The sequence below is a fragment of the Heterocephalus glaber genome, unplaced genomic scaffold, assembly GCF_053883595.1.
Source record: "Heterocephalus glaber isolate CG9 unplaced genomic scaffold, H.glaber_assembly_v1.0 deba00001444, whole genome shotgun sequence".
Taxonomy (NCBI): domain Eukaryota; kingdom Metazoa; phylum Chordata; class Mammalia; order Rodentia; family Bathyergidae; genus Heterocephalus; species Heterocephalus glaber.
The window spans coordinates 5896992-5920803 of NW_028258297.1; the positions used below are offsets into that span (position 1 = coordinate 5896992).

A 23812-nucleotide genomic window follows, 5' to 3' on the forward strand; every position below is an offset into this window, starting at 1 on the left:
TTACGACTGTGTCTACCTGCTAGTGTAAACAAGTCACAGAGTGCTTAGACCTCTGAGCCGCTGGCCCAGTTTGGTTTCCAAGCATTGGTCCTAGTTCACAGGGCAGAGGTGCAAAGGCAGGGCCCATCCCGGCTCCTGTGCTCAGGTCTGGTGGCCTCGGGGACTGGTGTTCCTGCACTGCCTGCTTGTCCTGGGAGTAGGGCCATGAGACACCCCCGCTTTTGTCAGTCAAGAGGGCTCAGTGCCAGATCAGATGGGGGTCAGTGTGAGTTGTAATGGCGCCACCTGCTGGCCAGGGAGGTTTAAACTCGGAAGGCACCACAGCTGCGGAGAGCCTACCTCTAAAACTGGGTTGATTGTCCAGAAGCCTAGTGGGAATGTGCTCTTGCTGATCCCAGCTCACCAAAAACAGGCTGCCTTCCCCTCATAGATAAGCTTGACATCGCTGCTACTAGCCATCCCTCTAGCCAGGCACGTGGACGTGCCCAGGCAGTTGCCATGGAGATGGCACCTACCCCACTGAGTGCTTCCCGGGCTAGTCACTGGCTCTGCTTTGGGAATTCATCCAAAGTCCAGATGTGCTGTACTGGGCAGTGCAGAGGAAATCCCGAGTGACATCTGCAAAGCATCCATGATGATGCTCTGGCTGCACAAACCCAGTGGTGACAGTTGTGTCACAGGTGTTGACAAGTGGCAGGATCTTACTGTACCGGACAGGCCTAGCCCAGAATGGCCAGCCACAAAACGGGTGCTTGGTAGACTCCAGTCACCGTGAGCCCTCCTATGGCAGGGAGGGGGTGCTGGGCTTCGAACCCAGGGCCTCACACATGCCAAGCAAGCATTCTACCCCTGAGCTACATCCTCAGCCCTTTTAGTTTTAAGACGGTCTCACTAGCTCAAGCTGGTCTTGAACTTGTGATCCTCCTGCCTCAGCCTCCTAGGTAGCTGGGATTACAGGCATGTGCCAGCATCTCCAGCTGGCTGCCTTTCCTGTGCTGTGTCAACAGCCTTGTGCACCCAGATGGTACTGGAAGCCAGTGTGTAGAGGGACTCAGCAAACCTGTGGGCTGTGCGCTTCCTTCAGATCAGCAGCACGGAAGTTGTCACAACCCAGTCCCTGACAGACGGTGACTGGAGCGGGTGCTCTCCTATGGTGAACCAGGGAAAAGCTCCCTCCCTGTCTTTCCAGGGTGGCCAGCAGGAAGTGGGACACTTAAGCATTGCTGTGGGCGGGTGAGCATTGCCAAAGAGCCCAGAAGTCTGCAGGGCACTGTCCCTACGTTCACCATGCCTGGTGCGTGTCGAATGCCTGTGACACATGTGGAAGGCTGCACATGGGGTGACACCTCCAAATCCGCGTGGGTCTGGGGGGTTGGTGCTGGCCAGTTTGTTGTTTGTGGGGTCACCCCTAGAGGGAGAGAAGCTGGTACCCAGGGGATCAGCTGGCATCCCCAGCTCTGCCCTGGGCAAGACCAGCTGAGGCCTCCTGGGGCCGGGCAGAGACACTGACCTGTGGTTGTGGGCCTGGGCTGAGCGCCCTGGAAGCAGTGACAAGGTGACAGCCCATGCCCCGGCTCCAGGCCCCCACCTCACAGGGCTTCAGGAGGTCCTGAGAAGGGTGTGGGAGCCCTGGCTGGATGATGCGGCCCCGGCAGACCCAGCCCGGGCCCTTGCGTGGCCACAGCCCTTGCCCAGCTACGCAGACCACTGCATAGGAGGTCTGAATTTTATTTGGTTATAAAATGCTGTGCCCTGAGAGCTGGGTGCAGCCCTTGCAGAAGCACAGGACACGTTCCCACGTGGGGCTCGGCCTGGGTCACCTCTGAGCCGCTGCTGACCCTGGGCCGAGTCACCGACAGACCCTGTGTCACCACACCAAGGGCGCCTGGTTGGGCCTGGCCACAGTTCTCCGCAGCCCAGGCACCCTTACTCTGGGATCTGCCGGCCACCGCGGCGCCCGTGGTTATCCCGCCATATTCGGTAGTTAAGTGTGGTCGCGAAGGCCAGCCAGGCCAGGTACGGGTAGAGCAGGCGGGCGGCCGATGGGCTCACATGGTGCCAGGCCACAGCCGTAGCTGTTGCTGCCCCGCTGACGAGCAGGAGGTCCACCAGGGCCTGGGGAGACACGGGGGACAGGGAGGCTGAGGCCGCACTGCCACCCACAGCTCCAGCCTCCCCCACCCTTGAGCACCTCCCCATCCTCAGACTGTTTCCTCGCCTGTAAAATGGGGACGAGGCACTTCTGCCTGACCTGTGCCAGGTGCAGGCCGTGCTGAGGGGAACACAACACATCCTGGAGCCAGGTGCTGACCTCCCTACACCACTGCAAGCCCCAACAGCCTTGCTATAAACTGTCAAGTGCTGCTAGACGTGGTAGCCCATGCCAGTAATCCCAGCACTCTGAAAGGCTGAGGCAGGAGAATCACAAGTTCCAGCCTAGGGCTGGGGATTTAGCTCAGTGGTTGCGGGGCCTGCCTCACAAGCCCAAGGTCCCAAGTTCGATCCCCGGTACCAAAAAAAAAACAAGTTCCAGCCCAGCCAAGGCAACTTAGTAACTTAGCCAGACCCTTCCCCACTGCCCCCGCTGCCCCTACCTGTGGGCGCTGCTCCTGTCTGAGATTCGCCACCCCAAATCCTCCAAGGGCTTCCCTGGGGACCAGAGACTCACAAAGCCACACTTACCCAACCCATCTGCCGGGCACCAAAGAAGATGGGAGGCCACGCCCAGTTCAGGGCCAGCTGACCCGCATAGAGGCCCAGGGGAACCATGGCCTCCTCAGTGAAGCCCCCCAGCTCCTTCCAGACCATGTAGGATCCATACCTGGAACAGAGGCCACGGGTCAGGACACCACAGGGGGAGAAAGCCCGGAGCCTCACCCACCTGCTACCCTGCCAGTGACTGGTATGTGACTTCAGGAGAACGGCTACACCTCTCTGGGCCTTTGCTTCTTGTAGGATTACTGTGAGGACTGGAGTTGACGCACTGGCAGAGCCTAGTATGGTACCTGGCACACAAGACATTCAATAAATATTTGCCAGTGTTATCATCCTTACTACAAAGAGGGAAGCACACGGGCCATGTGGATAAAGCCAGGGCCACTGCACATAGGAGGGAGTATTTGGGCTGACCTTAGAGAATGAGTAGGAGTTTGCCAGGGAGAGGAAAAGGCTTGGAGGCCAGGGTGAGACCCTGACTCAGTGTCCAGGGCCTCGAGGGCCTCGGGGGCAGCAGAAGGGCTGGGCCAGCTGTGACCTGCTGATCCGGCACTGGAGGTACCAGAATGGGGAGAACGTGGAGCCCAGGAAGTGTGCACAGTCTGACTGGGTGGGACCTGGCCAGCCGCAGGTGCAGCCCAGTGACACCACCAGACCCAGCCTGGCCTCTGCCACCTGTCCCCAGGGTGCCTGGCACCTGCAGACCCTTCCCAGAAGCAGGGTGGGGGTGACCTCCCAGCACACCCTGGGGTATGGTCCCTACTACACCCAGCAGGGGATGCCCTCCCCCAGCACTAGTTGTCACAGGGGACTCTGAGGCCAGATTTGGGGAGGGGCTCCTTCAGGATCCCCACTTGCTACCCTGTGTCCCTGCAAGGTCCCTTGTCCAACAGGGGACTCTAAAAATCAGGCACAAGAAGTCTGGCACAAGTTGCTGTGCTCGGTGTTTATCTTGGAGCGTGTTCCCCTCAGGGTGGCAACCTTTACCCTGCCCAGCTGGCCAGGACAGTGGGGTGAGTGTGCTCCGGGATGCTCTTCAAGAGGCCCAGGAGAAGAAATTTTAATTGTGCAACCCACAGGCCTCCCTCCCTGGCTGGGAACAGTGCTATCCCTGCTCCACGCTGCCCTCTGTGATGAGCACCGTGCCTGCCCCGGGAACGCACACCTACCCCATGGCCGAGTAGAGCGTGCCCCAGACAGGAGCCAGCGCCCAGCGCGGCGGGTGCCACGAGGGCTTCTGCAGGGTGTCATACCAGCGGAGCCCCTCACCACGGACGAAGTAGGAGCCCACGAAGCCCCCCAGGTTGGGCACAAGCGTGAGGCCCACAGCAGGCACCAAGGGTGGAGCCATGGTTACTGTCTCGGAGGCTCTGGAAGAGAAGAGGGCCAGGGTGAGGGCCTTTCCCAAGGACACTGGGTCAGCCTGTCATCACCATCAAGACCCCACACCCTGTCACCCCAGAACGGATGGACCAACCAGGTGGGGTTCCCCAGGTCAAGCGCCAGCCTCGGGAACCCTCCAAGCTACACTTCCAGCCCTTTTTAATTTTATTTTGAGGCAGGGTCTCACAAAGTTGCCCAGGCTGTCCTTGAACCTGCCATCCACCTGCCTCAGCCTCTGGAGTACCAGGATTACAGGTGTGCCACTGTGCCCAGCAAGGTCTGTGCTTTATGTTCTAGCCCCTCAGCTCCTCATTCATTCATTCAATGCCTGGAAGACAGATCTTGGCTCCCTCAAATCCCTGATCCCCACCAACTGACCTCAACCAAATCTGACCTCAACCAAATCACTTCCACACTTTCACTCAGTATCTGTTACCTGAATCCACCACTTCTGCTGCTCAGCCTGACACCTGGACCCAGACCTGCTCACAGCTGCCAGGGACCCTTTCACCCGGCCACCCCCTGCAGCCTCAGCTCCCTGATCCTCAGGGATTCCTGTCCTCCTGGGTCAAGAAGGGGGTCTAAATTTGAACATAAACTGACCACATGCAAGCGCAGGATTTGGGGGCATTTGGTATATTCCCATTCCATCACCCAAAGAAATCCAAGCCATCACCAGTCATTGCCCGGGCCTTCCCCAGCCCCTGTACCAGGCGACCCCCCCTGGGATCTTCCCTGGGTCCCCCAGATCCACCTTGGGTCCCCCAGACATTCCTGTCCCCAAGGTCCCACAGTGCATGGCTCTGCTGCTGCCTCCCTTCCCTAGGCACCCCAATTTGGAGGTTCACCGCCTTATACACAAAGAAATATTTCTCCCCAGTATCTGGGGGCACAATGTACCTTTCACTTGGCCACAGCCCCCAGCCCAGACCAGGCCCCCACTTGGGCCCAGGAATCCCCCTTCCAAGATGGGCTGGCTGTCCCTGCTACTGGGACCCCACACCCATGACTCCCAATGCACTGGATAAGCCAAGGCAATGCAGGAACGGTGGCTTTCAAGGCCCCAGTGAGACAGGAAGGGCCCTGGCACTGGCGTCTGGGAGCTGCCCTGGAAAGGGCCAGGCTGTGTTTCCGTTCTGCTGGCCCAAGGGCTCCTGAGGACAGAGGAGGGCAGGACACTTCCTGGGGCCTCCCAGGCACTGCCAGCTCCTGAATCCTTCGTCTAGGGAGGCAGGAAGGCAGAGGGTGGGACCCACAAGCTGAGTCACCCAGGCCCGGCCAGCCAGAACAGGGAGCCAGGAGGGTGGGGACTGGGGTAAGGAGCTTGGGCGGAGGGGCAGAGCCACCCACCTGCCCATAGTTTCTCTCTCCCCAGAAGGAAAATAAGCTTGGCCAAGCCCCCAGCCTACTGGGTGACCGAAGCCTGCTCCTCCTGTGCCTGGTAGGTGTGTCCTCTCTGCCCCAAGAGAAAGGGGCAGGACAGCAAGCACTCCCCTCCCGGAAGACTCCAGACCAGCGAGGGGCCGTGGGTGTCAGTCTAGGGGACTACTCACCCCATTTCTCCAGGGAAACAGATGAAGAAATTGGAGCTAGGCAGTCACAGAACATTTTAGGTCTGCATGACTCCTGTGTCACCTCCCTCAGGCTGCAGCTGCCATCACTCACCTCTGCCCAGCGCCAGGAGGTTCCCTGGGGCCAACAGCAGTGGTCTGCCACCTGCAGGGCCAGGGTCCCAGCCCCAGGTCTCCGTCCCTCCTAGGTACGGCCAGTAGAGGACCTGGAATCTCTCCCACAGAGGGTGGGACCCAGGATCTCCCATCTGGTGACACTTCGCACTGGCCAGGAGACCCCAGTGCTGGGTCTCATCTCCTGGGGCTCTGCATCCCCATCCGTGAAGTGGGGCTGGGTCACTGCATTTGGGGTCCCTGTTCTGAAACCCCTAAAGCCAGAAACCCTGAACCAGGATGGACTTGCGTCCTCTCTGGTCCACTCTCTTCCCTGCACCAGCTAGGTGCCCCTAAGCCTTGGTGTCCCAGGGATGATTTTAACCCTCATTACATCTGTGAGCCTTTTTTTTTCAGTACCAGGGATCGAACTCAGGACTTTGTGCTTTTCAGACAGGCACAGTGCCACTGAGCCACATCCCTGGCCCCATCTGTGAGCTTCTTTCACTGCTAAAGTAACCCGAGTGGCTGGACCCACAGCCAACCGAAACGGGGAGGTCTGCGGCGCTGGGAAGTTGCTTCATGAAGAGTGACCGCTTTTTTTTTTTTTTGGTACTGGGGATCGGGTCCTTGCGCTTGCGCAGCAGGTGGCGAAACCACTGAGCTAAATCCCCGGCCCGAGGGATCGCTTTTTAAAACAGAGAAAGCCGAAGGGCTGGAGATTTAGCTCAGTGGTGCCGCCGCCTGCCTCGCAAGCGCAAGGTCCTGAGTTCAATCCCCCGTATCAAAAAAAAAAAAAGAGAAAGAGAGAGAAAGCCTTCCAGCGCCGCCTACACCGTCAAAACAAGTGAAACGCAAGCAGAACAAGCATTCAAAAGTCAAATAATGGGGGGAGCAGTCAAATAATTCAAAGCTAAGCCGTCTGTCGGCCCAAGCCAGGCACTTGTCCCTGAGGGAGGAAACAGGCTTTGGGACCGGAGCTCCCGGCTCCCCCACTACAGCCAACCTCAGTTTCCCCCAGTCCCAAGCCTTCTTTGGACGCCTGGGATTCCCGCCCCTTACAAGGATTGGTTCCCCTGTGCGCCTGGCTTCTCGCTCCCCTCCAGGCAGCGCAAACCTTCCCGGGAGCCCTCCCTGCCTGCAACCGGCGGGGCCCGAGCTCCCGGAGTCCCGCAGCGCAGCTGTCCCGCCTGAGGACGCGGCGGCCCAGCCGCAAGTGCTCCAAGGGCCCACGCTCGGCTCTAGCCTCAGTTTACCCTCTGGCCCTGCGCCGCCCGAGTCGCACGCGCGGCCCCCTACCCCAGCCCGGGCGCCACTCACCGCTCTCCGGAAGCCACTGAGCGGGGACGGCCGAGTCCCCGCCCCGCCCGGTCCCGCCCTGCTCCCCGCCCTGGGAGCTGAGGCGGAGGCACAGGTCCAGTGCTGGTTCGGGCTGGTGGCCGGGCAGGGAGCCTCGCTGCTCCAATCTGTGAAATAGGGTGACGGAGCCCCAGCTCAGAGAGGGGAAAGCACCTCTCCCGCAGAGCCCGGCAAGTCCGGCAGCGCCAGGACCTGACCCTCCAGGGCTTAGTCCGGCCTGGTGGCCTCCAGAGCCTCATCTATGAAATGGGCACGCCCCGGTGGGACCGATAAGGATGCCTCCCATAATGCGGGCACGGTGCCCACAGACATGTGGTGCTGTGTGAGCAGAAGTGGCCCCCACTGAGCCAGGGTCACCCTCACCCACCACCCACAGGTGTGGCTCTGCTTCGCTGTCCCCAACCCCTCAGCTGGCTCGCCTGGCTGTGCCCCTCAGCCCACACCAACCCCAGGGTCGACACAGGGAGAGCAGGACAGCAGCATGGTGGCCTGGAGACTCCCTGGGGACCAGCCAGGGTTGCAGTGTGACTACTTTTCAAGGACCTGCATATATATTACACATAAATTTTTAAATACTATATATTTTCATATTATATATGTATTTTTTACTGTATTGGTGAAAAGTCAAGTATAACTCAGGCTAGATTCATCTCTTTCTTCTGATTAAAAAACATAATAAACATATTTCTGCCCCTAGAGGTAAGGTGGTCCTGGCACTGTGCCTGCTGTCCCCAGTGGAGATGTCACCTGGCGACACTGGCACAGCACTGCCATCCCTCCCCCTCTTCCTGTAAGGGACTGGGTTGACGATGCCTCCCCACCCTCTCTCCAACTGTGCACAGGGCTGGGAGCCAAGGGGCCCCTGGAGAAGGTGATTTCTGCCCTCAGATCCCTGCTGCTGAGGAACACTCAGGCCACCACCCCTGGGGAGCTGGCACCCATTCAGAGAGGAGGATTCTGTGGGTCGCTCCAAGCTGCCGCTGAGCTGCTGCCCCTGGCATCCACGCTGCAGGTGTGGATGTCCCACGTCCACCAGCCTCCCTGTGACTTCCACCTCCCTCCCTCTATCCACTGTCCCCAGCTCCCTGCTTGTCCCCCAGCTGCTACATCTAACATGACAGAAGGGAAACTGAAATTCCTCCATTATGGAAGATATATTGTAACTATGACCACAGTTTAATGCAAACTCACTAGAGCAAAATGATCTTGGAAAGCCCTGCCAAACCTCCCTGCTCCCCCTTCTCTGCCCCTCTGCTTGTGTCTGGTATTTCCCCAGCAACCACTGCTGCTGTTTCCCCTTCTCTAGAAACATAGATCTGTAAAAATGGAAGTAAACTGCTGTTCAGCACTCTCGAGGTGATTTGAATCCCTTGCTGAGCTGCTGGCTAATAAAGCTGCTTTTTGATCCTACTCCATACCCAGTGGTCTGTCTGGGAATCCTGCACATCAGTCACTCTTCATGACCACGCCCTACTTTGTGGCTCCCACTGCCATGGACCCAGCCAAGCTCTGGCACAAGTCAACTCCCAAACTTCCACATCTGAGACTCTGCACACACTGCCCCCTGCCTGGACACCCTGTGCCCACCTTGGGCATCTCCATGTGTCAGTCCCAGCATCCCCTGGGAGGCTCCTCCAGAACTCAACCCTGTATCCCCATCCTCAGGGCCACTGAGCTCCGCCCCTCTGAAGTGCACAGCACTGAGCAGGGGCAGCGGGGCGGGGGGGTCTCCTGAGAATCTGGGCCGGCCAACCTCTTCCAGACTCCAGAGGATTGAGCCCAGCTCCTGGGCCCATGGAGGGGAAGAGACTCCCCCAGGCCACCAGCTCAAGGTCAGGGTCACACCCAGGAAATCCAGCTCACTCTCAGTCACTGCCTGGGACAGCTTCTCAGCTCCGAGTGTGACTGGAGAGCTATCAAGGCCAGGGCCAGGAGCCTCAATCTCCTGCAAGGCAATAGGACACAAGGCGAAAGAAAGACACAGAAACAAGGCTTAAACAAATAGTGAGGAACTGGGATGGGCCATGCCAAACATATGGCAATGAGGCAGAGCATGTGTCGAGGACCACAAGCAACCAGGCCCATCGGTATGTATTGATTATACAGGTGTAGGCAAGAACGGGGTAGGGGAACTCGTGTGGCATCCAGTGATATCAGCTGACACAGGCAAGACTTGTAGAAAGGAGGATCAGGCATACTTGTGGAACTGACCAAAAGTAGGTTATGGTTAACTAGTAAGTTACTGAAAACAGTGAAGGGTTGGGCAGAGCTGAGGGTGGAATGTGGATTGGAGTCCCATGGTCCTCAGCTGCCGTGTCATCTCACTAGGAGCCCTGCAGCTTCACAGATCAGAACTTGGATCTCCAAGGCAACCACTGGCACAGAAACTATTACCCCAAGGTAGCATCTAACACGCTCCTGGGAGTCACATAGGCTTCTGTCCAGCTCTGAGTACATTATAGCCAATTATAGGGGGAAATGCCTGCTCCACGTTACAACCTGCTCTTACTTTGGTCAGGGTGGTCTACCACAGAGCACCACATTTCCCTACAGCATGTGTTGGCTTTGTGACATGAGTAGCCCATGGTTAGTATAAAAGAACCAGGGGCCGGGGATTTAGCTCAGTGGTGCCGCTGCCTGCCTCAAAAGCACAAGGTCCCGAGTTCAATCCCTGGTACCAAAAAAAAAAAAAAAAGAAGAAGCAGGACTTGGTCATAGTGGAGCATGCCGGTCATCTCAGCATTAGGAAGACTGAGGCAGGAGGCGTTCAAGGCCAGCTTGAACTACAAGCCAAGACCATGTCTTAAAACAGAAAGAAAGAAAGAGAGAAAGAAAGAAAGAAAGAAAGAAAGAAAGAAAGAAAGAAAGAAAGAAAGAAAGAAAGCAAGCAAGCAAGCCAGCAAGCCGGAGATTTAGCTCAGTGGTTTCGACCCCTGCTGCACAAGTGCAAGGGCCCGAGTTCGATCCCCAGTACCGAAAAAAAAAAAAAGAAAGAAAGAAAGAAAGCCACCCACTCCCATCACCAACAGGAAGCATTGCCAATACCTTTGTTCTTTCAAAGCAGCGGCATGTGTTCCTTTTCCTGTATAAGAACTTACAGGCAGTACACAGTTGTGCAACATGTTTTCTTCCCCTTGCAATAATAAATCAGGAACCTCTTTCTACATTCACAAGCATTTTCCTACATTGTTTTTGAAGGACCCTAGTTAGCAAGACAGACTCCATATTGCTGCTCAATCCACCTGCCTGCCCTTTAGATGAACTCAGAAGGAAAAACCTCCTCCCCTTGGAAAGTCTCTTTAGAAATAACAATTAATCAACTATTGTTTTACAAATGTTCAAACAGCAGGATGTTCCGCTTCTGTACCTTTTGCTTGCTTTACTAGTTCTATCCCATAGGGGGACCTAGAAACTGTTGGCCTCAAAGGTGTATAAAACATGTTTGTCTCCCCCCAGTCAGGGCTTGAGTCTGACGCTCAGCTCGGGTCCTGGCCGGTAATAAACTCCTGTGTGGATTTAATATCGGTCTCTGGTTGGTTCTTTCTTGCTGGGTCTAACAGTTTTAACTGTGACACATTCCCAATAGCAATGTATATAAAACATGCAAATACTTTAAGACAATAATAGTAAGGACGCTGGGGGTACCTCCACCCCAGTTACTGAGTAGCCCCAGGAGTGTTCTAGGAAGCCCCTGCAGTCTCTCCAGGGACTCCTTCCCACCCGAAAAGGTGGTCTCTAGCTCAACCTTGGGGTTGAACAGGCCCTTGCTTTTCTTTAGAGTTTTGTTTGTTTATATATTTATGTTTTTTGAGGTAGGGTCTTGCTATGTAGTTCAGGCTGGCCTTGAATTCACTGTGGAGCCCAGGCTAGTCTCAAAGTTGCAGTGATTCTCCTGCCTCAGCCTCCTGTATGCTGAGATGTTTATTTTTGCAATAATGGGGATTGAATCCAGGACAAGCACGTGCTAGGCAAGCACTCTACCACCAAACTACATCCCCAGTCCTTCTTTATTTTTTATTTTTAAAGACTATTCTCATGAATTCAGCACCAAACTCTGATCTCTTTATTTTGTTTTTTGTTTGGTTTGGTTTGGTTTGGTTTGGTACTGGGGATCGAAGTCGGGTCCTTGAGCTTGCGAGGCAGGCGGCACAACCACTGAGCTAAGCCCCTGGCCCTTATTTTTTAATTTTTATTTTGAGACGGGGTCTTACTCCATTGTGAAGGCTGGCCAGAGGGTAAGGTTGTGGGTGGGACTCCCCTGTTGGGAGGCCTGGAGCCCTCAGAGCAGTGACAAGGACACTGAGCACTGCGCATTCAGGGCCACAGCTTGTCTGTCCTCTTGCTTCTGAGTTTCTGTGCCCCTTGTTCAGATCTCGGAGTGGGGTGACATTGGTTGCTTCTGCCAGGTGGATCACGTGTCCTGGGAGGACCAGGGAGGACCAGGGAGGACAGGGGCCCAGCAACCAATCCGGACTGGCCTGTGCAGACAGGCCCTCGAGCCAGGCTCAGCAGGTTCTGTTTTTAACCTTGCGACGGTGGCAGCAGGAGGCTTGGAATGGATGAACTCAGGATACCCCAGCATGCACTGCTCCAGCCGCACCAGCCTGGTATATACACGTCACCCTCAGGCCTCACCTCCCGATGCCCTCACCCCATGCCTGGATGGACCTCGTGTCCCGATAGCACAGTCACTGTGGCTTGAGTGTCCTCACCAAAGCTCGTGTGGAAATGTAATCCCCACAGTGAGGGTTTAAGAGTGGGGAACACCATATGCCTGAAATCCCAGGATTCTGGGAGGCTGAGGCAGGAGGATCTAAAGTTCAAACTAAGCCTGGCCAACTTAGCAACTTAGTTGGGTAAGAACTCATCCCTAAGTAAGCAATAGGGTGGGGCTGTAGCTCAGTGTGAAGGTCCTGGGTTCAGTCCCCAGTACAGCATGGGAGGAGTGGGACCAGTGGAGGTGCTTAGGTCCAGAAGTTGTGCCATCCAGGGCTAAGCCATCAACAGAGTAAGACACTAAGGCAATAACAGGGTGGGTCTGCAGTAAAAGCCAGTGTGACTCTGTCCCTCGAGCACAACACACTGGCCATTTGGCTCTCTGCCCTGCCCTGGGACTCTGCTGAGAATCCACACCAGCGAGGAGTTCCCACCAGACATGACCCCCCACCCAGGCTGCCCAGCCTCTGGGAGCACAAGCTGCAACCCGCTCTTCAGAAGCTCAGGGTACGGCAGCCAGTTACGGCAACAGCAAACCCAGCCTGGCTCCCCTGGTCTGGGCTGAGCCCGTCCTCCAGGAGCTCTTGCCAAAGAGGGCACGAAAGGAGGTGACCATTGTGAAAGCTCACCACTACCACCCGCCCTGCCCGTGGTGGCCGGGTGCTGGCTGCGTAAGACGTCCAGGCTATTGCTGCACCTTGCTATGGAACCAACTTGGCTCTTTCTACTTGGCTTTTTCTGGAAGAGTTTAAGATTTGGGATCAAGTTTTGGAATTTGACACTAAAAATCCTCTATGAGGGTCTAATTTCATCCATTGTGCCAGCATCAATAGGCCAGTTTGAAGGTGCTTGTTTTATTTTTCAGATTTGGATGACTTTTTTTTTTTTTTTTACTTTTTCCGCAACTTTGTCTTCTGGCCTTCTATTGCAATTTTCAATTCTTCTTTCCTATTTTTAATATTCAAGAGATTCTCTTTTATTTTCTGGAAAAAAATGTTTTTGGAGACACAGCCTTGCTATGTAGCCCAGGCTGGCCTTAAACTCACTATGTAGCCCAGGCTGGCCTTAAACTCACTATGTAGCCCAGGCTGACCTCTAACTCACGGTGATCCTCCTGCCTCAGCCTCCTGAGTGCTGAGATTATAGGGATGCATCTCCATGCTCGGCTTATCTTACCTCGTAAAGATATTGATGATTTTTTCTTTAAAACAATTGTTTTCATCTCTCTTCGTGGTTTCTAAACTACATATGCTTCTGTTCTCTCCCTATTTATAAGAGGATTTCCTCAAATGCTTGGGAATCTTGGGCTGTTTGCTCATGATTAAAAGGACTGAATAAAATAAGCCTGTGGATGACACTAGCTTTATTCTGAGGTGAATTTACTGGGCCATTTGTTAGGAAACTTTCTGCCCTGTCAGGGAAGTCATCGTCTGGCTCCAAGGGAGCATGCTCGGGGCGGGGGGGTCTCTGCACTCAGCGTGTGGGGCCAACCTGTGTCAGCAGCGTGTCCACATCTGCTGCTGTCCCTGGCCTGCCCAGCCACACACTGACCATTTCCAAGAGTAAGCCAGATGTTTGCCAGAGTGGAGCAGGGAGAGGGCAGCGACCTAAGGATCTTTTCAAATAGCCCTCTTTGTTTTAGCCTTCTTTCACCCTTAGATCTAAAAGCAGCTGCTGCTGCCAATTCCAAATCTTTGGAGGATCCTGCTGTATGAATGAGTTGGTTTTCTGCCTCCCCCTCTGCTGAGAGGGATTTCGCAGTCCAAGGACAGCCAAGTCAGGCAGCTCCACCCTGCCTCTGAGCAGCTCCCAGAGAGTCTGCTGCTGGGATTCCCTTTCCTGTTCTCTCTTTCTATGTGCAATTTATGTCTTCCAAAGGCCTCTTTGCTGTGGATTTATGCGTTTCCAGAGGCAGTGTCTGCTCTGTGCACGTCTTAACTTGAAGATCCCTCTGTATCTTTTATGACCGTGGCACTGTATATACACTGCTGTATTTCATATAACAAATCCCTCTCTAGTTGAGACACGGCAGCTTTCCTTCACTTTTTCCCTGTCAAAAGCAAGACTGCCATGGACAGCCTGAGAGTTAGGTCTTTGTTTACTGAATTCTTCAGCCAAACTCAGCGAAGCAGCCTTGCTGATGTGGTTTGCTATGGGATGAATGATGCATTGCCGAAAAATCCATCAGCATGGGCCGGGGATTTAGCTCAGTGGTTCTGCCGCCCGCCTCACAAGCACAAGGACCCAAGTCTGATCCCTGGTACAAAAAAAAAAAAAAAAATCCATCAACAGAAGCCTCATCCCCAGGGTGAGGGGATTTAGAGACTAGACCTTTGAGAGGTGGTTAAGTCATGAGAGTGGAGCCCTTGTAAAGGAATCAATGTAAAAGGAGGAGGCCCTATGGGATCTTCTTCTCTGCATTCCCCCATGTGAGGTCATCTGCAAACCAGAAGCAGACCCTCCTCAGACACAGGATCCACAAGCATCTTAATCTCTCACTTCCCAGCCTCAGGAACTGTAAAGAATACATTTTCCTGGGCCAGGGATTTAGCTTAGTGGTGCTGCCGCTTGCCTTGAAAGCTCAGCTCCTAGGTTTGATCCCCAGTTCCAAAAAACAAAACAAAACCAAGAATATGTTTTCCTGTCACCAAGCCTCCCCAGTCTGTGCCATTGTTGCAGTAGCCAGCAGACTAAGACATGGCCCTACCTCAATGCTGTCATTGTGAAGTGTAGTGTGCATGCATGTCCTGGGCTCCTTAGAGGAAGCTGACAGAAAATGAGAGCAGATCAGAGGGAAAGAGGGCTGCCGGGGTGAGGTCAAGGTGAGACTCTCCCTCTGATCCATCCTACAACAGCTCTCAGAAGTTAGACAACCCCATCTTCCAATCCCTGATCTGACCCTAACCACCTAGCACTCAATCTTGGAGTCTTTGTCTATAAACTGAGAATAATAATACTTATTACTGCTTGCTGTGAGATTCAAATAAACTAATGTAAAAAAAATAAAAGGCTTTGTTCAATGGCACAAAGATTTATTGGGTGCTTATTATGTACCAGGCACTGTGTCCGGTTTATAGGAAACACAAAAGAGAGCTGTTATCTTGCTTAGTGATGTTGGCAGAATCGTATGCAAGGGGCTGGGGATTTAGCTCAGTGGTTCTATCTCCTGCCTCCCAAGCCCAAGGTCCTGAGTTCGATCCCCAGTACCAAAAAAAAAAAAAAAAAAAATCAGAATCGTATGGAAGAAAGAACCTGGAAGAGTTTCAAGTACCATGCAGGTCTATGTAGAATATGTAAATATTTCACTTAACAGTATTTCTCAGGTTCCATCTATTTTCCTCCAAACGACATGATTTCATTTTTCTTTAAGGCTGCATAACCTAATACGAAAGCAACTATTATCTATTGCAAATATACATAAGAATTTTTTTTAAAGATGATCACATTGCATTGCGTTGTTTAGTCCACGAATAATGCATCAAGTCCGGTTCTTGCCTGGGGAAGTTTAAAGAATTGCACTGGTCACAGGGCTTCAACACACAGCCGCAAAAGTCTTGGGGCCCAGACGGAACCGATAATACGGGAACCTTTCTTCTGGCCCCCGGGTGCTCCAGACAGCCCGGCAGGAAATACGCGAGGGACTACGCTGCGTCGCGCCCCCGCAGTCCGACTTCGGTCACCACGGTAACGTGCGGAGGAAAGTGTTTTATCATGCGCACCCGGGTCACGCGAGTCTCGTGGGCCTGGGGCGCCCGCTACCACAGGGGCGCCTCGAGTTTCCCAGTGCCTCCGCCAGGCGCTGTGGATGTGGCGGAGCTGCTGCGGGACGCGACCGCGGCGGAGGAGCGGCCCTCGGCGGCTCCGGCGCGGCGGACCCCAGCCCAGTGCTCGGTGCTGCTGTTCCCTGGCCAGGGCAGCCAGGTGGTGGGCATGGGCCGCGGGCTGCTGGGCTTCCCGCGCGTGCGCGAGCTCTACGACGCCGCGCGCTGCGTGCTGGGCTATGATCTTCTGGAGCTGAGCCTGCACGGGCCTCAGGAGGACCTGGACCGCACCGTGCACTGCCAGCCAGCTATCTTCGTGGCTTCGCTGGCCGCCGTGGAGAAACTCCATCACCTGCAGCCGGAGGTGAGGCGGAGGCCTGGGATGGCGGCGAGCGTGGACTCGGCCCGGGTCCCCCGCGCCGGACTCATGGGGCAGCTTCGGGCTGAGTTCCGGAGGGGCCAGGCCCTGCTCTAGGCGCCGTGGGCAAGCAACCGATCCCTGCCCTGGGGGAGCTTGCACCTAGGGGAGACAGATAACAGATCCATTACGGAAGTTACGTATGTGTTAAAGACGGTAAGCCACAGAAACAAGGAAAGCAGGGAACGGGGTTTGATTTTTAATTATCTGTATTATGTGACTTAAACAGAATTAAACTCAATCCTAATTTTTTTGGGGTACTGGAGATTGAACCCAGGGCTTTCGTACTGAACTACATCCCCAGCCCCTCTTACTTGCATTTATATTTTGAAATAGGGTTTTGCAGTTTGGTTTGTGCTCAGTTTGAACTTCAGTCCTCCCGTTTTAACCCGCCAGAGTGTGAAATCACAGGCACCACCACGCCCAGCCAAATGCAGAGTAGCTGAGAGGATATTTGAGAATGTGATTGTACTTGAAAGTGATGAATCAGTTGTTTTTAGTATTAAATAACATCGAGACAGTAAATGTTTTTTGTTGTTGTTCTTTTGTTACCGGGGATCGAACTCCGGTCCTTGCGCTTTCGAAGCAGGTGGCAGAACCACTGAGCTAAATCCAAGGCCCTAGATAGTAAATGCTAAGCCCGTCCTTGAGCTCTGTTATTTCATTTCACCTTTACAGCCTGTGGGAGATGAATACTGTTATGTTGTGGGTGAGGAAAGAATACTCAGGGTTATTAAATTAGTCACGTGGTTCCATTGAATCGTGATAGTAACGTTTGTTCAGTGCTTAACCTGGGCCAGGTCTGTGCTGAGCACTTTATACACATTATTTTCACATAATTCCCTCAGCAGGGGTGTGACCTACTGCTCTTCACAGAGGAGGGAACTGAGGCTCAGGGATGAGTGAACTCTCCCAGGCTAAGATATCCAGTCTCTGACTCCAAGAGTGATACTTTTAGCTTCTGCACTTCACTTCCACACACCCCATGGCCCAAGCGGCTGTTGCACAGAGTCCAGGGAATCCAGAGCCGTGGCTTGGGGTCCACATATCCATGGAGTCAGCTGAGCTTTAGCCTGGCGTGTCAGGGAGCCCTCACTGGTACAGGGCTGGACTTAAGTGACTGTCAGGGCCACCTCTGTGTCCTCTTCTAGGTGGACCATAGGGCAGTGGCACCGGCGCCCTGGCGCCGAGTTTCCCCAGAGCCTCTGGCCTCACCTTCTACATCTGTCACCACAGGTGATTGAGAACTGTGTTGCTGCTGCCGGATTCAGTGTAGGAGAATTCGCTGCCCTAGTCTTTGCCGGAGCCATGGAATTTTCTGAAGGTACAAGGGAGAGAATTGGGCCTGTTCAGGGTGTGGTCTTGCTGGGCTCACTGGGGACAAGGAACACGGCCAGAAATAATGCTGGAGCCACTTGGGGTGATAGGGAAGGGAGGAGAGAGATGGGGATGACGTTGGATCTCAAGGACCAGATTTCACTGTGGTTTCCTTTTTCTTTTTTTAATCTCATGAAATCGTCTTGATCCCTTCCCTTACTACCCTGTGCATTTTTACCACCTTTTCAGTACTGGAATTGAAACCAGAGCCTTCATACTGAGCTACCTCTCAATCCTTTTTTTTTTTTCTTTTTTTTTTTTTTGGCAGAACCAAGGATGGAACTCAGGACCTTGAATTTGCTAGGCAGGCGCTGGTACCACTGAGCTAAACCTCCAGCCCTCTTCTTTTATTTTTTATGTGGAGGTGATGTGTTGCTGAGTAGCCCCAGCTAGGCTTGAACTTCCAACCCTCCTGGCTCAACCCCTAGAATGTTGGGGTTATAGACAGCTCCCTGTGCATTCTTACACTACTCATACACTCATATCTGTCACATGTGGCAGATGCTCAATAGATGCACAGAAAATGAAAAAAGCGTAAATGAGTATTTGATCCTTGCTTAGCTTGTGCAAGGCCCTGGTTCAATTTCCAGCAGCAGCAAAAAAACAAAAAAGGACGATCTTGAGCCATATCAGTTTTACTGCTTAAGATGGTATACACCTGTACTCCCAGCTACTCCGGAGGCTGAGGCAAGAGGGAGGCTCAAGGAGTTTGAAGCCAGCCTGGAAATAGGGTAAGATCCTGTTGAGAGGGGTGGGGAGACTGATTTGCTATAGTTAAATACAGAGGAGGGACTTGAATAGACATGTAAGTATTGATAACAATGTGGACAAACGCTCATGCGTTGCTGGTGGGAATGTAACGGTGCAGCCCCTGAGGGAAACAGTTTAGCCATTGAAAAAGTTGAACACGATTACCAAAGCACATCAGTTCTGCTTGTAGGAATTTACCTAAGAGATTAAAATGTTTGTCCACACAGAAAAACTCATATACAGATTATTACAGCACATTGTTCATAATTGCCGAGAGGTAGAAACAGCCCTGCTGCTCGCAAGCAGTTGGATGAGCAGACTACGCTGTGTCCAAAGACAGGATGTCTTTCTGTCATAAAAAGGGGTACAATACTGACATGTGCTGCAACGTGAACAAGCCTTGAAAATTACCTGAAGTGAGAGAGGCCAGACTGATTGATCCCTTTTATGTGAAAAGTCCAGAGTACGTGAGTCCAACCCCCAGTATCAGCAGATCAGAGGTTGCAGGGGATGGAGGAGGAAGAAATGGGAGTGATTACTTAGCAGGCATGTGGTGTTTTTAGTGGGATGATAAAGTCTTGAAATGAACGAGCTAGTGGTTGTACAACTTTGTTTTTTCTTTCTTTTTATTTACTTGGTTTTCTTTTGTTTTTTGCAGTACTGGGTGTTGAACCCAGGGCCTTTGCACTGAGCTACACCTGCAGCCCCTTTTTATTTTTAGTTTTTGTTTTGAGACAGGGTTTCTCTAAGTCATGAAGTTCCCCAGGCTGGACTCAAACTTGCAATTCTCCTGCCACAGCCTCCTAGAATGCTGGGATTACCTGCCTGGCTTGGTGCTTGTACAGCATTGTGAATACACCAAGTACCACTGAATTATACACTTTAAAATGACCAAGTGTACTTTATGTGAATTTTATCTCTTTTTTTAAAAAAGGGGGATTATCGCACTAAAAGAAATAAAAATACCACAATGAAATAGCAGTTGACACCCACAGGATATTTTCATATTGTAAGGAAACTGCTATCTGTATAGTTTTGTGTTATACGATTTGTAGACTTGAGACATGTTTACAAGCTCGTGTTGAGTCTTTTCACTTGGCACATGGCGTATTGAGTACTGACTTTTTGGTAGTACTGGGAATGAACCCAGGAGTGCTCTACCACTAAGCTACAACCAGCCCCTACCCCACCCCTTTTTGAGACACTTGCTAGGAATCACTGACCTCAAACTTGAGAACCTCCTGCTTCAGCCTCCTGATTAATAGTTATTGCTTTAATGCCACATGGCAGGCTCTCCAGCTGTCCTATACTCTCTACATGTTTCCACCTCCTTCTGACCACAGATGTTCTGCAGCTGCTCTGGGTGAGGGGCTAGAGTCCTGTGCAGGTGTACATAGGTGCCCAGAGAGCAGGGTGCGTCACCGAGTCAGGGTGCAGGGCTTGCCCCTCAGCCCCTCTTGCCCATTTCTCAGTCCAGTCGGCCCCTTCTCCACCAAGGGAGCAGACGTCACAACCACTCCCCGTCACGAAGCCACCTGCCTGGGCACAGTCCTGTCCCCTTGCCAGGTACCTGGGCCCAGGTCTCAGCCCCCAGCCTTCCCAGTGTCATGCTCTCCAGCCATGAGCAGGGCAGTCACACCTTGTTACGATCATTCTGCTCCAGCGAATGCACACACTTGTGTAGCGTGTACAGCAATCCTGTGTCTGGGGGCTCTTAATTGTTCTTCCTTTTCAATATGATTTCTCTTAAATAATTAATAATAATTCCCAGTTCTCACAAGAGCCCAGGTAGATTGGATCCTTTGATCCTCACTGTAATTGAAAATGTAGCCCGGAAGGAGGTCAAGGCCTGGCTGAGGCACCGTAGCTCCACGCCTGCTCTCTCTGCCCCTTTTGGGGCTTCTCGCCAGGGTGCTGCTGACATTGGCACCAGACAGTTCTTTGGGGCGGAGCTGCCCTGTGCACTGTAGGGTGCTCTTTGTAACAGCATCCCTAGCCTCTCCTTGGCACACATCTAAAGATTCCCCATGTAACAGCCAGAGTCTCCAGTCCCCAAGAGGCAGAATCACCCCCGAGGGAACCCCTGCTCCACACTCGCCTGGCTTTTGGGCGGGAAGCAGTTTGGGCTGATGGGGTCACTGACAAGGACAGCCCCCTGCTCTTCCACAATAGCAGTGACCACTGCACCTAGCAGATACAGGCAGGTATACTGTGGCCCTGTTGCCTGTGGGGACCTGTGTCTGTCTTGGCAGCAGGGGATGTCGAGGATCCGATTTCACCGCTCTCTCTGTAGGGCTCTACGCTGTGAAGGTCCGTGCTGAGGCCATGCAGGCAGCATCAGAAGCCGTCCCCAGTGGGATGCTGTCCGTGCTCGGCCAGCCTCAGTCCAAGTTTGCCTTCGCCTGTCTGGATGCCCGGGAGCACTGCAGGTCCTTGGGCATCGAGGATCCAGTGTGCAAGGTCTCCAACTACCTCTTCCCACACTGCAGGGTCATCTCAGGACACCTGGAGGTGGGTGTGATGGGGGCGCTCCAAACCTGCAAAGCCCCAAGGTACAGCGTGTATCACCAGCACTGGGGACACACAGGCCAGTCAGAGTCCTGCTGTCAGAAGCAGGCCCATGTGGCTGCAGAGTGGGCTCCTGGAGAGTGAGCAGGGATTTTCCCTTAGAAAGAACAGTTGGGGACCAAGTGTAGAGCTCAGGACAGTGAGTGCAGCAGAGGGCCAGGCATTTCCATCGATTTTTTTTTTGGCAGTACTGGGCATTGAATTCAGGGCCTTTGTACTGGATGATTTCTACATCCCCAGCCCTTTCTTAATTTTGAGACTAAGTTAACTAATTTTGAGCCATGCTGAGCTCAAATAAATTCGTGATTCCATGCCTCAGCCTCCCAGAGTGCTAGGACTACAGATGGACATCATCATGCCTGGCTTGGAAGCAGTTCCTCCTCCCCTTTCAACACGAGGGAGCTGAGACAGAGAGAGGACAGGCACTTGGAGATGATCGAGGCAGACTTTTTTTTTTGTACTGGGGATTCAGATCTTTGCACTTGGGAGGCAGGTGGCAGCACCACTGAGCTAAATCTCCAGCCCCATCTTTTTTTTGTTTTTGTGAGAGGGTCTTGCTGTGTAGCTCAGGCTGGCCTCAGACACAGTGATCATCTTGCCTCAGCAAGAGTGCTGGGACTACAGATGTGTCCCCCTTGTTTTTAGGCAGTCTCACAGTGTTGCCCACGTGTTCTTGACTCCTCCTGCTTCAGCCTCCCGAGTAGCTGAGATTACAGGTGCACCCCACAGCACCTGGCTGGAGGCAGAACCTGAAGCCCTATTGGTCTCAGTCTGACTTTAGTTCCTCCACATGACCACACTCTTCCTCCTCCCATATCAGGGCCTGGGCCACACTACATGTCCTCAGACACCAACTCCATGAGCACCACAGGCCCCTTTGTGACCATGGTGACATGACGGGAAGGACAGCTGATCACGGGGCTGGTTGCTCATTTCTACCAGCAGCTTCAGGGAGCAGCCCAAAAGGGCTGGGGCCCCGGCTCCTGCCATGCACATGTGCAGCCTGGCCCAGCTCCTGGAGTCCCTGGTCTGTTCTTTCAGACCAGGAAATGCTATCACCAGGAGCTCAGGTGAGGGCCCTTTCCTGTAGCCATGTGGAGTGAAGCTCCCAGGCTAGCTATGGAGCAGCCGGCTGGACGCTAAGATGGTGGCCTTGACCCCTGTGGCCCAGCCAGGGACTAGAGCAGGCTGAGCCACAGAATGAGTTCAGAACCTTACGGAAAGCATTTGGGACCAGATGCCACCAGAAGTGCCTGGTCGCTGTCCACAGGTGCTGCCCTGAAGCCAGTCGGCTGTGGTGGGAAGGGCTCAGGCTGTGGGGTCCATAAGGCCCTGGCTTGGAGAAGCACCCAGGGGACAACCCCTGTGAGTTGGATGCCAGCCTGGGCTACATAGCAAGACCCTGTCTCAAACAGGAATTCTTGTTGAAAGTAAACACATTTGTTAGGTGGTGCCATCTCCTGTTGGATGCTGTCGCGCATCCCATCCGGGTCCACCTCCCAGCAGCCGTGGGGAGTGGGTGAAATGTGCCTGTTTCGGGGAGGGAGAGGAGGAGGAGGAGGAGGTGGTTCCAATGTGCAGTGACCAGCCTGGGCCACAACCCTGGCCAGTGCAGGGGCTGGGACAGTCCCACATTTCTACATTAACAGCTCCCTGACCCGTACTGTGGTCACCTTCCCATTTGGGGCATATAAGAGATCAGACACCTAAAGGATGACCTCGGGAACCCTGGATATGCAACGACATTTAACTGGAACTAAAAATGTGAACTGAGGTTATCACCCAAGCACGCCTGTAATCCCAGCACTCTGGGAGGCTGAGGCAGGAGCATTGTAAGTTTAAGCCCAAACTGGACAACTCAGCAAGACCTGTCTCAAAGTAAAAAAGAGTAAAAACTGAAAAGTGCTGGGGACATAGCTCAGTAGGAAGGCCTAAGTTCACTTCTCAGTACTACGACCCCCCCAAAAAAAAAATTTCCCCAAGGCTTGGGGGAAGCCTGGCAATACATGAATCATGTGCACAAGACGAGGTGTGTGCAGCTCTCCCCTGACGTGTGCCTGCGTGACTCCTTCCCCAGGCCCTGCAGTTCCTTCGGCAGAACGCCTCCAAGTATCACTTCCGGCGCACCAAGATGCTGCCTGTGAGTGGCGGCTTCCACACCTGCCTCATGCAGCCGGCGGTAGAGCCCCTGACACAGGCTCTGAAGGCCATCGACATCAAGCAGCCACTGATCTCCGTGCATGCCAACGTGGATGGGAACAGGTACATGCATCCCCAACACATCCGGAAGCTGCTGGGGCAGCAGCTGGTGTCCCCGGTGAAGTGGGAGCAGACCATGCATGCCCTGTACGAGCGCAAGAGGGGCACCGCCTTCCCCAGGACATGGGAGGTCGGCCCTGGGCAGCAACTGGGCAGCATCCTCCGCAGCTGTAACCTGCAGGCCTGGAAATCCTACAACTACGTGGATGTGCTGCAGGCTGACGAGGACCTGGGCCCCGAGGAGTCTCCGTGGTGACCGCATGGGCCAGAGCGGGGGACCCAGTCTGTAGCTCCTGAGCAGGGTGGAAGGATTGCTCGCCCCGTGCTTTGGAAGAGTAAGAGTTTGTGCAGTTCCCTCCAGGAAAACGGTCAGGTCGCTGGGGGAAGAGGCCAGCGTGCTGGTTCTGTGGAGCTGGACGCGCTGTGGACACGTGGGCACTAGTGCCAGCCCAGCCGGAGCCTCAGCTCAGCTCCTCTGTCCCTCTCTACAAGGCTTCTGAGACCTGTTGGCCTTGTCAGGCGGCCTGCCCCCCCAACCCCGACAGCCGGAAGTGGGAGTCCTGTGTCCTGCACATGTCAAGGAAGCGCGTCACGTGCCTGCTGTGTAGAGTCATAGTGGGGAGGTCCTGGAGCCAGGTGTGGTGCGAGGGTGTGGCTGAGCCCGGGCCGGGCCAGCCTGGCTTCCCTGCGCAGGGGTGCGCAGGTCCTCCACGGGCGTTGCTGACAAACATGAGCCCTTGTGAGCCGCACAAGCCGTCGTGTCCCGTTTCTCAGTGGTGGTCTGATGTGTCTTTCGATACTCCCATCACACGGATGTGGGTCAGATCCCGGGGTGCTTCTTG

The 23812-nt window shown here is 53.9% G+C and overlaps 2 protein-coding genes across 5 annotated transcripts; one reads left to right on the plus strand and one right to left on the minus strand.

Annotated features, from left to right (window-relative positions):
* Positions 1–1712: 1712 nt before the first annotated feature.
* Tspo (translocator protein) lies at positions 1713–7163 on the minus strand. 4 transcript variants are annotated; one of them, XM_004845441.4, is made up of 4 exons: positions 7083–7163; positions 3885–4085; positions 2683–2821; positions 1713–2115 (listed from the first exon to the last, which is right to left on the minus strand). In XM_004845441.4, the coding sequence occupies exons 2-4, from the start codon at positions 4064–4066 to the stop codon at positions 1927–1929; spliced, it is 510 nt and encodes a 169-aa protein (XP_004845498.1). In that variant the 5' UTR covers positions 4067–4085; positions 7083–7163; the 3' UTR covers positions 1713–1926. The 4 variants fall into 4 exon arrangements, with proteins under 4 accessions (XP_004845498.1, XP_004845499.1, XP_004845497.1 ...); XM_004845442.4 differs by having other exon boundaries at positions 7062–7085; XM_004845440.4 differs by lacking the exon at positions 7083–7163 and adding an exon at positions 7019–7041.
* Positions 7164–15480: 8317 nt separating this feature from the next.
* Mcat (malonyl-CoA-acyl carrier protein transacylase) lies at positions 15481–23722 on the plus strand. Its single transcript, XM_004845444.3, has 4 exons — positions 15481–15962; positions 17253–17340; positions 20437–20654; positions 22789–23722. Exons 1-4 carry the CDS (start codon positions 15549–15551, stop codon positions 23224–23226), a joined length of 1158 nt encoding a protein of 385 aa, XP_004845501.1. The 5' UTR covers positions 15481–15548; the 3' UTR covers positions 23227–23722.
* The last annotated feature ends 90 nt before the right edge of the window (positions 23723–23812 follow it).